Here is a 15,328-nt window from a genome sequence, read left to right as displayed (position 1 = left end):
GCCGCCACCGGAGCAGATCGCGGCGGCCATGGCGCGTGTGTGGCCTCTCCGCGATCTAGCGCCCGTGGCCTCCACGATCAGCTACCATTGCGCGCAGCCGGAGCTGATCGCGGAGGCCTCGGCGCGTGCATTTCGAAGGCTATTCCCGCGTGGGTCGTGGAAAGTTTCGGTGCGGCCCTTACACGGATTTTTTTTAAAAATATTTTCATCAGGAAAACGGGGTGTGGCCCGTACACGAGTGCGCTTATGCGGTATGTCCAATTTTGCGAGTCGAAAAATTTCTGGAGAGAGAGAGAGAGAGGGAAAGGCAGGGATGTTAACCAGAAAGGATTCCGGTTGGCTACCCTGCACAGGGGAAGGGAATGAGGGGAATTAAAGAGGAAAGAGAGAAGTAAAGGGAAATAATCACAGTCTGTCAATTAAGGCAGTCGCTCTCAAAAAGCGAAAGAGTGCCTTGTAAGCCTTGATGGCAGTTGACTGTTGTGGCCACGGACCGAGGATCTTGGCCTCTGTGAAAGGGCGAGGGTCCAGGCGGTCCAGAGCACATCGCAGCAGCTTATGTCTTTCGGCGTAATAGGCGCACCCCGAACCTTCAGCCGGATTTTCTGGAAAAAAAGTGCGCCTATTATGCGAGTAAATATGGTAGTAATGACACTTATGGGGTATTATTGCTCTCTTCGGTTTAACGAGTTTCTGAATGTTGATTTTTATCTTTATTGGTGCTCTCCTTCATTTAGTTCTTGCTGACACTCGCACAAATATTTTGCTCTCTCAGTTTATTGAGTTTTGTGTTCTTCTGGTGCCTGGCATAATGGCATTATGGCAGCACGCAGTGTCTTGTCTCTTGACGCTGACAGGATGGCTCTTTCGATTTTTAGTTTGTGGGGTTTAATGTCCCAAGCGACTCGACTACGATGGCCACCGTAGTGAAGAGCTTCGGATGGTTTTGACGACCTGCGGTTCTTTAATGTGCACTGATATCGCACAGCACATGGGGCTCTAGCATTTAGCTTCCATCAAAATGCGACCACCGTGGCCGGGATTGGACCTGCGTCTTTTGGGTCAGCGCCGTAATTACTGAGCCACCGTGGCAGCTGCTCTTTCAACTTTTTGCACTACTGAGTGATCCTGTAACTGAAGCACTGTCTGTAATTTTTTTCCCCATTTTTTCCTTTCTTTACACACCTTGTGTATTCAAAATCTACAATGAAGTAATTTGACTATCAGGAAAAGTTCTTTTCGAGACAATTTGACCATCAGAGGGTTTAGGCAAGTAGTGCTGATTCAAAGTGTTATGTTGGTTTGCTGACAGATGGCGACATGAGTACTTTATGACCAATCTGGTACAATTTACCATAAAAACTGGGGTATAATACGTTTTTTTTTTTGAAAATTTTAGCATGTCAAATTTTCATCTTGTGTTATATGCTAATCCAAACTATTTTCATTCAAAATCTTGACGAGACCAGTAGGTTTTGTGATGCCCACTCATCGCACCACTCCGCTTGGCTCACCCAGGAGTGGCACCGAGAGGCTGTTCTGCTCGTGCGCACCCATCTGAGCGATTCGAGCATGTGCAGAAGTGCTCCCACTTGCTCACTGAGCGGAGCATGTGGACAAACCCGCTCTGCTAAAAGTCTTAATTATCGAGTGCCATCACCATCACGTTTCCAGCGAGAGGAGGCGCTATCTAGCGGTGGCGTAGGTCGGTATTTTCGATTTTGACGGCACTTTGATCTGACGTCATGATGCCTGGACGATCGCACCTGGCATGACATTTGGATCGCAAAAGCAGCACTCGGTTGCTTTTAAAAAGAAAGTAATCGTAGCTGCCGAAAGCATTGGCACTGTGTCAAGTGCTGCTACATTGTCTGTGTGAGGTAGGGAGAGCCTGCAGTTACTGCCACTGGACACAGGCTTCTGCAACCACACTGTGCACTTGAGTTGCGGATGCTTGGGCCAGCATTTTCGAGGAGCTCACCGGTTGTTATTTCAGGATATGCGGGATATCTAACGTGCTTCATGGTACCGGTATACGAGACGATGACAATGACCAAAGTTCCTACAGACACTTCCGAAGTGTGCTCGTATGCCAGAACTGGTCTGTGCTTGCTCACACCGCAGGATGTGAGTGGGCATGAGCGCGATGTCTCTGTACCTGCCGCTTGCGCTACACGGGTTGTATTCAGCACACCAGCGCTCAGAAATAATCGGAGGGTGTTCGGCTACCAAGTCTTCTGGAACGTCTTCAAGCTGACTGCCCTTCCTTACTCACAATATACGTGGATGAAAAATTTTTTTTTCCGTTTTTGCTATATCTAAATTACACCTCGTATTATAAGTGGGTTTTTATGGTAGACAAAAAAAGTGTTCGTTAAGGAGTTAAGGCAAACTCTTTCATTTGTCCTTCAGCTACGTACTCTTGAGCGGCTACGAGCCATGGCGACCCTGTGCAATGGCACATATAGGGCATCCATGCGGTACTGTGAAGGACAGGAAAACATGCATAAAATGCTTCTACGCAAGAAAGCGCACCCCCACGAGATGGCTTCCGTGCGCCTTTGTGCAAAAGTGCGGGGAAGCTGTCTTGCGGGCACACGCTTTCTTGGGGCAAGCCACCATCATGCCTGCGCTGCTGCAGTAGTCAGATCTGAGTATTGCACAGCCAGGGCCAAATTTCCAACTGAGAATTCGCAACACATTTCATCACAGCGTGGAGATGGCCAGATACCAGAACCGTGCACTTTGCCTGCCGTGAACGGAAAGACGTGTGGTGTGCCTGGTCACAGAGTTTGCAGCAGTTGTGCTGAGGAAGGAGCGAGATAAGGGAGAGGCACGCAGCTGCCCTGCTGGGCACCTTTGAAGTACTTGGAGCAAGATGGAAAACAAGAATAAAAAAAAACACAAATAGCAGCCACTGTGGGATACAGTAAGAATAAGAGGCAGTGAAAAAAATAAAACTAGACAAGTGCCGTTTTCAGGAAGGATAATGGAGCTTGTTTCATGCTCTCAACCTTCAATTCCCTTCATGCATAGTGCAATAAATGCTGCATTTGCAATTATTCTCTCCCTGTAAGGTTAATTTAATCATAACTGTTTTCGTGCAACATACAGTAGCCGACCAACTTTTCGGACTCCAATAATTCAGACTTGCGCGATATTTCGAACTTCACTGAGGAACAGTGGCGCACCTTATAGAAACATGTACCAATATTTCAGACTTTGTGGAATCTAAAAGTTGGAATTTTCGGACTAAAATAAATGCCAAGAATATTGTGGAGGTCGTTTTTCAACAGAAAGTTTGCTATTTTGACCTGATATAGACACGAGCGGGCATTGCTGTCGCAACCAACCTGTTCCCCACCACTATGAAGGGCGCCATCTTGTTTTTAAACAGAATCGGAGGGCGCAATCGGACTGGCTTGGATAGCCTTGGCAATCTGTTCTGTATTGTTGGCATTAGAGATAAAGGGATGCTCTCCGTTGCCATCGAGATGGTCTACAAAGAGACTGCGATTTCATTGAAAATGGTACAACGGGACAGTGGGACAGCTGCAGCGTCCGCCGCGGCTTGAACGACGCCCCCCCGCAGTGCGGGGCAGCAAACGCGGTAGATTTGGGGAGGGGGGACTGCTCGCGTCTTTCCGTGGGTTACCTCTCGGTCTTTGCGAGCGTCATTGCCCCATGCAAACTGACTGTACTTGCTTCGCGCAGTGAGTGCATTCATTCGTGGCATGAGTGCGGCCGCGTCGCACTGTCTCGTATTATGATGTGATAGAGCGCGGACGTGACGGAACCATGACTATGACTCAGATAGAGGCTAGTAATATCGCTTGTAGGCGGAACATGGGGATTGGTGATTTTCATGATTTTGAAAGCTGGTTTTTTGCAGAAAAGTTAATTTTATGAAGTTCACGGATTTTTCAGACTGTGCGATTATTCGGACCATTTGCGGGTCCCGCCGCGTCCGAAAAATCCGTCGGCGACTGTATATATGAACACACCTAATATGCTCAGATATCTTTTTAGGCATTTCTGTTAAGACGAACAAATTTGCTGGTCTCTTCAAGTTTGTCTTAAAGGGCAGGGAGTCTGCTGTAATTTTCTTCATCATATGATTTTTTGTTGAGTACAAGTTGGGCCTGCTTCAGATGGCAAGTGGCTTAGAGATTTGTGTGAAACACCAACTGTGCAACATTTTTGATGCTGTTTATGTTGTGGTAGTAGTACAATCTCAAAGCAAACAAAGGCTCTGATGCTCGCTCTTCTTTATCCCACCCAGGGGTAAAGAATGGTAGTGCAGACGAAAATAATGGAAAAGGGATGGAATGTGCACTAGCCAGGCTTTATTCAGTGAGCAGCAAACATGGCACCTCTCTGCCAGCGCTGAAACAGGGTCTTGTAAATAAAACTGAATGGAAAGGTGTTAATTCTTTCCCAGGCTACACGAGCAAATTAAGTAAATGCATTTCACTTCCATTTTGGATCACTGAAGTATCATTGAAACACTTAATTTCTTTTATTCTGTAATGAAATAAGCACCTCTGCAAGCTCAGAGTAGTGTTGTGTATTTACATTTCAGACATGGACATTGGCCTAGTATCTGAAGTCTGCTGGCTGTGCTTGTCAGTTGCATTATGAATTTTAATTTTTTTTATGTGAGTACAAATTCTCCTGGTATGCTGTTTTAATTTGGCTAAGCCATTCTTTTACACATTATGTGTATGCAGTGGTGGTCGATCTGCTGTTTAGATGCAAATCTGTGCTATGCAGCTTGAGAGGCTGTGCCCGATAGACCTGCTGATTGGGGGATCTCCCTGCAATGACATCTCGCTTGTCAACCCGGACAGGAAAGGCCTTTACGGTGAGTGCATGGGGAGTGTTCTCGCCCTTTAGTGTTTTGTGGCTAACCTTGCATGTCATATTGTAGTGACACCACACTAGTGGGGTTTCTACATGCTTCATTTTCCTAGATTGTAGCTGCTGGCAACCTTTGTACTAAAGGGAACAGCAGTATTATGTACCAGCTTGAATTTCATTGTACGTTTTGCAAATGTTGTTTTCTTTATCTTTTTTGTGCACCTCAATGTGTGCATGCTTGTGAGTGCTTTGGAGCGTCCGAGGAAGTGGGAAAAAAAATTGTTTATTGTGGAAATGAAAGGCGGAGATCTGTTTCACTTCTGGGTGGACCTCAACCACTCAGTGAGGAAAGAAAGGAAGATAGGAGTGAAAGATGAAAGAGAGAAAGAGGCTCCAGAATAATTTCAACCACCTGGGGACCTTCTAACATGCATCACATCGCACAGCTTGCAGGCGCCTTTTGCGTTTTACCTCCATTCAAACGCGGCCGTCATGGCCAGTGTGAAAAGGAGAAAAGTGGAGAGGGGGCAAGTGTCTCCGCTGCCAGCTGCATGGGTTTTGTGAAGGTCGCTGCTGGCTGCTAGCGCAGACCCTGCTGCAGCAGTTGGGCCAATCGCCCATAAGTTATTTGTGGCAGAAATTGCACCATCTTCCCTTGTTATGCTCCTTCCAGCTGTCCTCTTGAAATGCCTTTTCTGGTTCCTAGATAATTCTTTTGGTGTTCCGGCATGGTGAGTCTTGTTACATTGCACACAGTATGGCATGAGGTTACATGCATCATTACTCTTTATCATGCTTTGTGCCACATAATGGCGCTGATTTTCTGGTTGGAGCAGTTTCTACTCATCCCCTTCCTCGTGGCACTTAAAGCAGATCAGATCTTTCAGTTTGCATAGGGCCACTGAGAAAAGGAAGTACTGGTAGCGGATGATTCTGGGGAGCTCATGATGTCAAACATGATCACTGCTCTGTTCATCTTTCCTTGTCTTCTAGCACTGATATCTGCTACCTTGCATCTCATGTTTGTCATCAGTGGTTTGTTTCGCTCGGTTCTGCCTTATGTCTTTCACTTCCAAGCATTTGTTGCTCATTGGTGTGACTTGTACTTGCGCCGTTCTTCCTGGTTGTCTTGGATCAGGATTTTCCGTGTTGTGCATGGCTTCGTGAGCTGCTCCTTGCTGTATATCGTGACCGTGATTGAATTGGCCCTTTTGCTGGCTTGTATCATTCAGTATGCAGCATCTTTTAACTTGCCCACAGTCTGGCTCATAATTGAGCTGTTATATTTTAGTGGGATATGGCTCAGAGGTTGCGGTGTTGTTTGCGATGAAGCTGGATTTCTTAGTCCTTGTCTTCTTTTTGCCTTCTTTTTGTGTGCCTTCTTTTTGCTCTGTGTTGGCCACTCTTTCTCCAAACTCTTTGTGGGTCGATGTATGTGGCTGATCTTTATGGTGTTCAGGAGGGCTGGGATATCTCTAGGTTACTTTGAACAAATAAAACCAGTGGAAGGACGCAGACACCATGAGGCACACAGGACGATGCTGGACTATCAGCTGGATTTATTGCAGTAAAGATCACACTTACATACCCTTCAGCAATGAAACCAGACATGTGCACATGACAGCATGAGGAAATAAGAAAGAAGAGAAGAAAAGATGCCAGTCACAGCCCACTTTCTATAGTTACAATGGGGGCTCTAAAGAACGTAAGAACCTAATTTTCTTATGGAACAAGCCCACTTGGATATCATCAGTGACACATGTATCTTCTTTTCTGATGATGTGATATGCCTCCAAAGCTTCATGTTGGCTCCTTGTTTTACCCCGGCCAAGAATGGTGGTGTTTTTAAGTTCTTAAGGGCGGACTAAAACAAGGAGTCAATGTGAAATTTTGGAGACATATCACATCACCAGAAAAAAAGATACATGTGTCAGTCATACGTCAGTGAGCTTGTTTGTCAAGGAAATTAGGTTCTTAAACTCTTTTGAGCACCCGTAGATAAGTCTGGAAAGCGTGGTGTGATGGGCATATTTGCCTCAGTTATGTTTTCTCATTATTCATGTTATCATGTGCACATGTCTGGTTTCATTGCTGAAGGACATGTATGTGTGATCTTCATTAAAATAAATTCAGTTGATAGTCCAGCAATATCCTGTGTGCCTCTCTGTGTCTGCGTGCTTCCGCTGGTTTTATTTATTTGAAGTATGTACCAACTCGCACAGCTCTCCACTCTACTAAATCATTTCTCTAGGTTACACGCATTCCACTGCTAGTGTGGCACTGTGGTTGACTCTCTTGCAAATGTTGCAAGACATAGCGTAGCTCCTCACCTGATGTTGCTCACTCTGAGGTGACTCGGTCTTTAGGGCGCTCGGCCACTGAGCCGGAGGACTTGAGTTCAGTCCCTGCTGCTGTGGCCATGTTTCAGCGGGGGTGAATTGCAAAAGGCGCCCATGTGCTGTGCGATGCCAACGCATGTTGAAGTACCCCAGACGGTCTAAATATTTTGCAGCCCTTCACTATGGCATCCCTCATGATCCATGCATCACTTTGGGACATTAAACCCCACAATTTTCTCCTGACGTTGCATTGTTGGACACCATTATCTTCTCTCAGAATTTGTCTCAGAATGCACTGTGCATACTTGTTTCCTGAAGGCATTAAAAACAGTAGGTAGAACATTAGGACCTTAACTGTCGGCATTATTCTTCACCACAATGCCCCTTCTCTTGGCAAACTCGGACTTTTTCTTTTGTGCTCATTGGCATAATTGTTGGCTTGTATGTGCGCTAGCTCGCAGTTCTGCTCACAAGGTGAATGTCCTGCACCATGAAAGTGCTGGTAGTATTGTTGCCACATGTTGATCACCATGTAAGGAATAGGAATAGGCATAATGAACAGCGCAAAAGGACCATGACGAAGAAAGGAACAGCCGCACACAGCGCTGTTCATTATGCTAAACCTCCACCAACTCGCCTAGTTTTCCGTTGTACTAAAGAACAAGGGTCATGCTAAGAATCGGGGTGCAAGGATTTTAGCTGAGTTCTTTTCTGAGGGAGCAGTGAAGTATGTGGCATAAAAGATGTTAACAACATGACCATGCGCAAATGGTCTTTAAAATGAAAACCATGGACACTAAAACAGGAAATGTGCTGTGCTCTGTGTTCCTGACTCTTTTGTTGCCAGTGCCAAGAGCAAATGACGTTTAATCATGTTTTCTTTGTCAGAAAGTGCAAGCATTCCCCCCCTATCTCTCTCTCTCAGCCCCCTTTATTCCACACTTTTTTTATTTCTGGGAATACTTCCAGCAAAAGAGACCTTTTCGAACACAGTGTGTTATGTAACCTCTGCGCAGATCATACGGGCACTGGAATCCTGTTCTTTGAATTCCACCGAGTGCTGTGTACATTGCAGCTGGCAAATGGCAGCAGGCACCTCTTCTGGATGTTTGAAAATGTTGCTGCAATGCCGCGGGAGTATCGTCGTACCATTTCACGCTTTCTCCAGGTACGTTGTGGGGCCTACCCTTTGTTTGGGCCCTTTGAGAACCCACCGCAGTGCCAGCTAAGTTTGAAGGTGGGTTAATTTGTGTGCTGAGATCAATGGCTGAGTTTGTTTGTAGCTTGTGGAAAGAGCCTTTAGGGCCATCTAATTGCATTGAAGGCATAGCCTGATGATGTTGTATCACTGGTGTTTATGATTCCACTCTTTCTTTGTCTTTGCATTTTATTCTCACTGAAGGTCCTTGATTTTTATGTTAAATGCAAACTGTTGTCTATGGAAAATGCAGCTCATTGTGCACTTTTCATTTCATTTGATTTCATTTTATTGCCCTCAAGCACAGAAGCATTACAGAGGGGAGTGGCACATACATAATGTATAATAAACGAAGTGCAATAAAACCTAAGCCGAAACAAAAGCCAATACAGAACACCAAAAACTGAAATTGAGAATAAACGGCGATAATAAACTGTTGCACAGTAGATAGAACACCCACGAGCGGAACAAGCATACACATAGAACACGAGGAACTGAAAACGAAAACTCGGTACTACAAGACTACGGCTAGGCTGCTTCTGAAAAGGAAAAAGAAGTAACCAGCGATGCACCGGTCGGCGACTGAAAGGGACGCGGAGCTGCTTTCGCAGGCGGACGACCAGCGAATGCGCTTTCCGACAGCTGCAGTTGCCGCGGTGAGTGGCGAAGTTCGGAAACCGAAACTACGTGGCCAGGCTATTTTTGGACTTTGCAACAAAGGCCCTGCGAATGTTCTCATGCCTGCCATTGCGCCCACTTAAAAAGCGCACGGGTTACGATGGACCGTGCAATAGGCGGGATTTTCACACGATTGCTTGCCTTGTTGTGACACCTTGATTCGCCTCTTCAGGAGCCTTACGCGAAATTCTGCAAGTAGGCTTTCCCGCTAACCATAGTTCACCAAAATGAGACGTGGGAGGTCATGCTCGGAGAGTTTTATTGAACGCTACAGGACGAATGCCATGGATATAGCCTTTAAGCATGTAACATATAACGGAAGGGTGAGGATAAAAATATTGCACGTTTTCGCGTTCCGATTGTTTGAGGCATAGTTTGAAGAGGGTCGTCGGCCATCTTGTCCACAGCATGTGTGATATGTGGGAAAGCCCACTTGCGGAATTTCGCCCGATGTCAGTCCTGACGCCGTCATATTGCGATCGGTCGACGAGAGATAAACGATGGCGAAGAAAGGGAACAGGACCTTTGTGTTATTTTCCTGGAATTTTAAACTTGATCGTCGGGTAATTTGCCCACATATTGTAGTTTTGCTATTGTTGAATTTATGAAAAGCGACGGAAGTGTACGATCGCTGGCGAATATTTGGGAATTTTCTATATTCGGAAATTCTCAAATATGGTTACGAATTGAATAGCAAACATATTCGATTCATATTCGACATTTCGAATATTCACACTCCGCTGCTTATTACAAGTTTTCTGAAGCGGAATCACCTTTGTCTGTTTCCAATGCTCGGGCAGAACACCAATATCTAATGATCGTTGAAATATTTTTGGCAAAATATAGAAGAATAAATCTTGGTTTTTTGCAAGAATCTTGCATATACACTGTCAATACCAGAAAAACATGAGGGTTTCGGTGTGTCAATAACCTTTACAATCCCAGCCGCATATTGACGAAGTTGAAGGATGGATACAATCGCAATGGAATATTAGTTTTCGAAGAAAAATTGAGAGTGAGCACATCATTTAAAATATAGATGCACACTTATGACTAAGCAGAAGTAAGCCATTGTGATCGAAAAAAGAGATATCAGAGTTGCTGTGGTTGTTAGTTACAATGTTCCAAAATTTTAGAGGGTTACTTGTGAGCATAGACGGCATGGCATTTTTCAGAAAATTTGATTTTGCATTAGAAGCCGCTTGAGTATGATTGTTGGACACGATAATGTACGCATACCAGCATTACTCGGTTTGCCACAATTTTGCTTTCTGAAATAAACGCTTTTTCTTGTTAGAAAGGCGATTTAAATATGTGCTACACCACGGTGCTTGTGGAATTATTGGTATTATTTTCTTGGAAATGTAGGCGTGTATAAGATTTGAAATTAGGTTTGTGATGTTCAAAGCCTTGAAGGTAGTTGTAGAGAAAAAGGGAAAGTTCGCTATTGATCTTTTTGAAGTTTTCCTTATAATCAAGTATACCTTGTCATTTTTTGTGGCTGACGATGTAATAAAGCTAAGATCAAAATGAAGTAACGAATGATCGCTGAGTCAATGCAAGAAATTTATTGTGCCTATCATATCGGGGTTAGTAGCCAAGATTAGGTCAAGAAGATATACAGAGCTGCCAACAGTATGTGGGACCATTAATGACTTGGGTAAAATTGGAAAGAATGCATGCATTAATGAATGCTTGGCAATGCGAAGAATACTGTGCGCAACATGGTGGTGCTGATGGCGAATTTATTGTCGGATAATTAAAGTCGCCTAAAACAGTTAATAGGGATGATGGGAGCCAGAATATAATGGTGTTAATTATGTCATGCAATTCATTAACAAATGTGATGTCTGCATTAGGAGGATGAGAACATATGCCAAAGATTTGTGTTTTATTGTTAAACATGACACTGCACCGGAAAGACTCAATGTTACATATGATATTAATGTGGAACGATGTTAGACTGGTAGAAAAGGGAAGCAATGTTCCACTCCGTTGTCTTCCATCCCTGTTGCAACGATGGATACTGAAGGGCTTTGTGTGAGCAAAAATTTTGCACATATGTACATGAGAATTTAACCATGTCTCAGTGAGTGCTACCAAGCCAGCATCACGCGTGTTGATAGCTCTGCAAGGAACATTGGTCATGACCAGTGAGGAGCTTTGGGCTAGTTGGTTTTAAAAAGCATGGAAGGTGCAGCCATATTCCATGAAATGCTGGCCGCATTAAAGGCATATTAAAGCAAGAAATTGCGAGTGCTCTCATGCTTAGTGTTGTTGCACTCAAGAAGTCTCTATTGCTTGCACTGTGTGGCGCAGTGTGAGCCAGCCCTGCTGGATGGCCGCTTCTTCTCGCCTCAGGCCAGGGCTCGGTTCTTCTGGGGCAACATTCCTGGCATGTATGGGTGAGTACCTCAAGCGTCCTTCCTTTGCTCACTTCTTCCAGGCACAGGGAAAGGTGCATGCTGTTCCCAAAAGCAACTGCAGACCACACAAGGCAAGGCCACTGATAGTGCCAAAAAGACTGTGGAGTTTATGTTCTGCGTGGCTTATTGCTTGTATAGCTGGGATACGCATCACCAGTCAGCAGTAATTCACTTTGGAGTGGATAGCATACAGTGCCATGTACCTGCAGTGAACCTTTTGAGACTACCCAGGTATGATGGAAGTGAAGAGTTTATAATTCATTCGATGTCAGAGTTAGCGAATCGCTGAACACGCAGGCGGTGGCCATGGTGCCAGAGCTGGCGAGTCGCTGGGCGGACTAGGTGGTTGTGTGCTGTGATTTGCAAAGTTGTTCTTAGTAGGTGCTGCATGTGCTGTTGAATCTGTGAGCATGTCATAGCAAACCTTCAAGTAAAGCTTAACTTCATTTGTAAATGTGAGGACTTCCATGAGTACACCCTCAAGCAGAGCAAAGATTTCAAGCCACACGTAGCCAAGTGCTAGCTCAAGAAGCTGCAAGACTAAAAGGTGGAAACACCGTGAAGGTAATCTCAAGGAGGATTTCTTTTGAAAGCAGCAAGCAGGTAACTAATAATCTTTTGACTCCCGAAAAAAAAAAGAAAGTTAGAGGCTTGTAGTTTCTTTTTGTGATTTGTTTATTTATTTGCTGTGCATTTTTCATTGAAACCTCCGGTCTCGACTCCCTTTGATTTTATTATTGAGTGATCAGTGATAGAAAGTGATTGTAATCATTGAGGGTGGCAGAGAGCCAAGATTGATGCGGTCAAGATATTCACAAAGGTGGAAGTTATGGCTAGTGCTAGAGTGGGATAGCTGGAGGCCACTGGGTGTAGCCTTTGTGCACAGTGGGCTTAACTGAGCTGATGGTGGCATTGCTAACAATGAATTAAGTTGTTCTAGAGGTGTTGCAAGGTTGAGTCTTGAGGCAGCCTGCCCTAAAGAAGTGCTTGTGGAAGAGGTGATTGTCTGTCTGTACTCTCTAGCCTGCACCTCCACATGCAACACACCCATAGGCTGCAAATATGTCAGAACGTAGCTTTGGCAGAAGAACACTGGAATGGGAGAAATGCAATGGTGGGAAGGCACTTCCAGTGTACTGGAAGAAGCATCATGCTGTAGTCCAGAAGAAACATATGCAAGATGCTACAGGCATTTTTTTTTTTCAGCCTGAATAAAATGTCTAGTAATGAACATCTGTTAGCGTTATTAGGACTCGCGCAGTGCAAGAAAATAGTTAGCACTCTTTAGTACACTTGTCAGTGCAGTTTCGTAAGGCAAGTCTTCTTTCCACCTTAATTACACCATTAAAAATATGGTTCATTGCACTTGTAGATGGCTGAACTGGTTCTGAACCCCTGAGATTGCATCCTCTCACTCGCCTTGGCACAGAGCTTATGCCACCACTTGAAGAGAGCGAGTGATTACACTTGTTATGCATTGGGAATAAGGCTTCCGCTCAAGGACTAAAGCATGGAGATGATTGGTAACAAGAAATGAGAAAAGAGCATACAGCACGCACAAGTGATGAGGCTAGCTGTGTTTAAAGCAGCTTCGTGCAGTTGCACTGCCAGTTTACTCAAGGCTTTAAGGGGAGTAGTTGATCCATTACAAAAGTAGACATACCAAATTCTTGGGTGTATGTTTTTTTCTTTGCAGTGGTATGCTGGACAATTTTGCAGTGATGAGTGATTTGCAGTGATAAGTCGTGACATGGAATTCACCTACACCAGCTGAATAATTTATAATTGAATTCTTTTTCTCATGTCGTTTAGGTTTCAACAGCTGAGTGACATACGAAGTCGGAAGATTTGAGGTCACGTGTTACATGCGAAAACTGTGATAGTCACTGATTGTTTATTTTTGTAATTCCAAACTTTGCACAGGCTTGCGTAAGAGTTTCTGTGACTTGAAACAAAGAAAGTAGCTACCGTACTGCAGTTTGTGTGTCTGACATGAGCTGAATGAGTCTTTTACATTGCATCCATAGTTTGACGAGGAAAAAAATTAAATTATAAATTATTCACCGCTTATTGGCACAGTCCATATGGCTGTCTCATGTTTTCTAATGTGCTACGCTAGCCGCCGCGGTGGCTTAGTGGTTATGGTGCTTGGCCGCTGACCCCAAAGATGCAGGTTCGATCCCGGCCATGGCGACCGAATTTTGATGGAAGCGAAATTCTAGAGGTTCGTGTACTGTGCGATGTCAGTGCACGTTAAAGAACCCCAGGTGGTCGAAATTTCTGGAGCCGTTCACTACGGTGTCTCTCACAGCCTGAGATGCTTTGGGGCATTAAACCCCCATAAACCATAATGTGCATCATTCTAAACAGAGTAACCATCTCTAAAATTTGGTGTCTACTCCTTTAACGCATAAATAGTTAATTTGTGAATACTAAATACACATTTAGTATACCAGGTAGGTGCATTTTGGTACGCAAACACTACCAGATGAACTTTTCCTGTATGTTCCTTTATTCCTCTGACTTTGGTGTCTGAAGGCAACGTGTAGTGTTTCAAGCTTAGGGCGAGACGCTGTAAACATACCTAGGGAGCCAAGTAGGGTATGCATCTGTGTTACTAGCATTCTTGGCTACAGTTGTTTCTGCTGATGCCAGGAAGGCATTAGTGAAAGGCTGTGCTTGCAGGACCCTTTACCCGGATCAGCTGCAGCAGAGTGCCAGCTTGGACAGCATCCTGGATCCACTACTCAACAGGAAGGCCATGGTGGGTACCGGCACAGTGAGCCAGGGAAAGCAAGCTGTCGTGAGGATTTTACTGCTGTGGGACTAAAAGAGGGAGAGTGTCATCTGAGAGGGGTCTGCACTCTTGATCGGGATGGAAATGGGCATATTATCCCTTTAGGGTTACAACACCCCAGTGTAAGGTTAGCAGTGGAATGGTCAGGAAAGAAAAAAAAAATGGGATTTGGAGATGCGGGACATTACAAGGTCTGACTTCGAACTAAAGATGTGTGAATGTCGAATTTTTGGTTCTGAAATGAATGCTAGTAATAACAATTGCTTGTAAATTGAATTAAATTTTTGCTAATTCATTCGAACCTGCATGTATCGAACTCAAAGGGGATCATGAAATAGTTCAATATATCTTTAATTCGGTATATAAAAAATTGCAGCAGATAAGGTTATCTGTAGCCTAGAAGCAGGAATACATTACTCGCATGCTAGTGGTCCACTTCATGCAGCGATGTGCCACCCGCTGGCATACTGGCAATGCACTGCGCTCTAGGCATTGCTAGCCTAACCTGCTTCGCATTTAACTCTTTCCCTACCGTGCCCATTGAACATCGTTAGCCCGCTAACGATCATTGATCGAGCCCGCTAACGATCATCAATGACCATGATGCAGATATAGCTTGTAGGCAAGGAACCAAAGTTTTGTTCCTGATGTAGTTGAATACAAAGCACCTTTATTCAGCTCTGTTTTTGGGTATTGCAATAAATATTGAATGCAGTAGTGTTTACAGAAAAAAATGTACTGAAACCTTCAGAAAATGGTCATTTTCCCCATGGTACGGAAAGAGTTAAGTTGCAGGGGACAGTGCTTTGGAACAGCCACTGCCTGTCATAAGATATGTAATCCTGTTACCAGTACACTATAAATGCAATAATTGCTCAATAAAATTCCAGCTAGTGTGGGTGGGTTTCAGCAACGCCTTCAGCAGCAAAGCATGCTAGGTGAGGGGGTGCCACTAGATTTTAGTTAGATAAGCTTCAGTGCATGACGATGATTGGCAATGGGAAAAGTACAAGAGGCTGAAGGCTACCCT

General features: G+C 44.5%; 1 protein-coding gene across 3 annotated transcripts in view; it reads left to right on the top strand.

The window, feature by feature from the left end:
* Nucleotides 1-15,328, top strand: part of LOC149355137 (DNA (cytosine-5)-methyltransferase 3B-like) — a 137,968-nt gene that overhangs the window by 71,032 nt on the left and 51,608 nt on the right. For all 3 annotated transcript variants that reach the window (XR_016291463.1, XM_089583638.1, XM_089583639.1), the window contains exons 13-16: nucleotides 4,774-4,864; nucleotides 8,216-8,367; nucleotides 11,395-11,480; nucleotides 14,187-14,265. Coding sequence is in view for 2 of the 3 variants with exons in the window: in XM_089583638.1 (XP_089439764.1) it covers nucleotides 4,774-4,864; nucleotides 8,216-8,367; nucleotides 11,395-11,480; nucleotides 14,187-14,265 (408 nt within the window). In the remaining variant the exon portion in view is untranslated. The remainder of the gene's footprint in view (nucleotides 1-4,773; nucleotides 4,865-8,215; nucleotides 8,368-11,394; nucleotides 11,481-14,186; nucleotides 14,266-15,328) is intronic.

The sequence above is a fragment of the Amblyomma mixtum genome, chromosome 3 (assembly GCF_055824585.1).
Source record: "Amblyomma mixtum isolate Tamu chromosome 3, ASM5582458v1, whole genome shotgun sequence".
NCBI classification, from domain to species: Eukaryota; Metazoa; Arthropoda; class Arachnida; order Ixodida; family Ixodidae; genus Amblyomma; species Amblyomma mixtum.
This window is presented reverse-complemented; position numbering and strand designations above follow the sequence as displayed.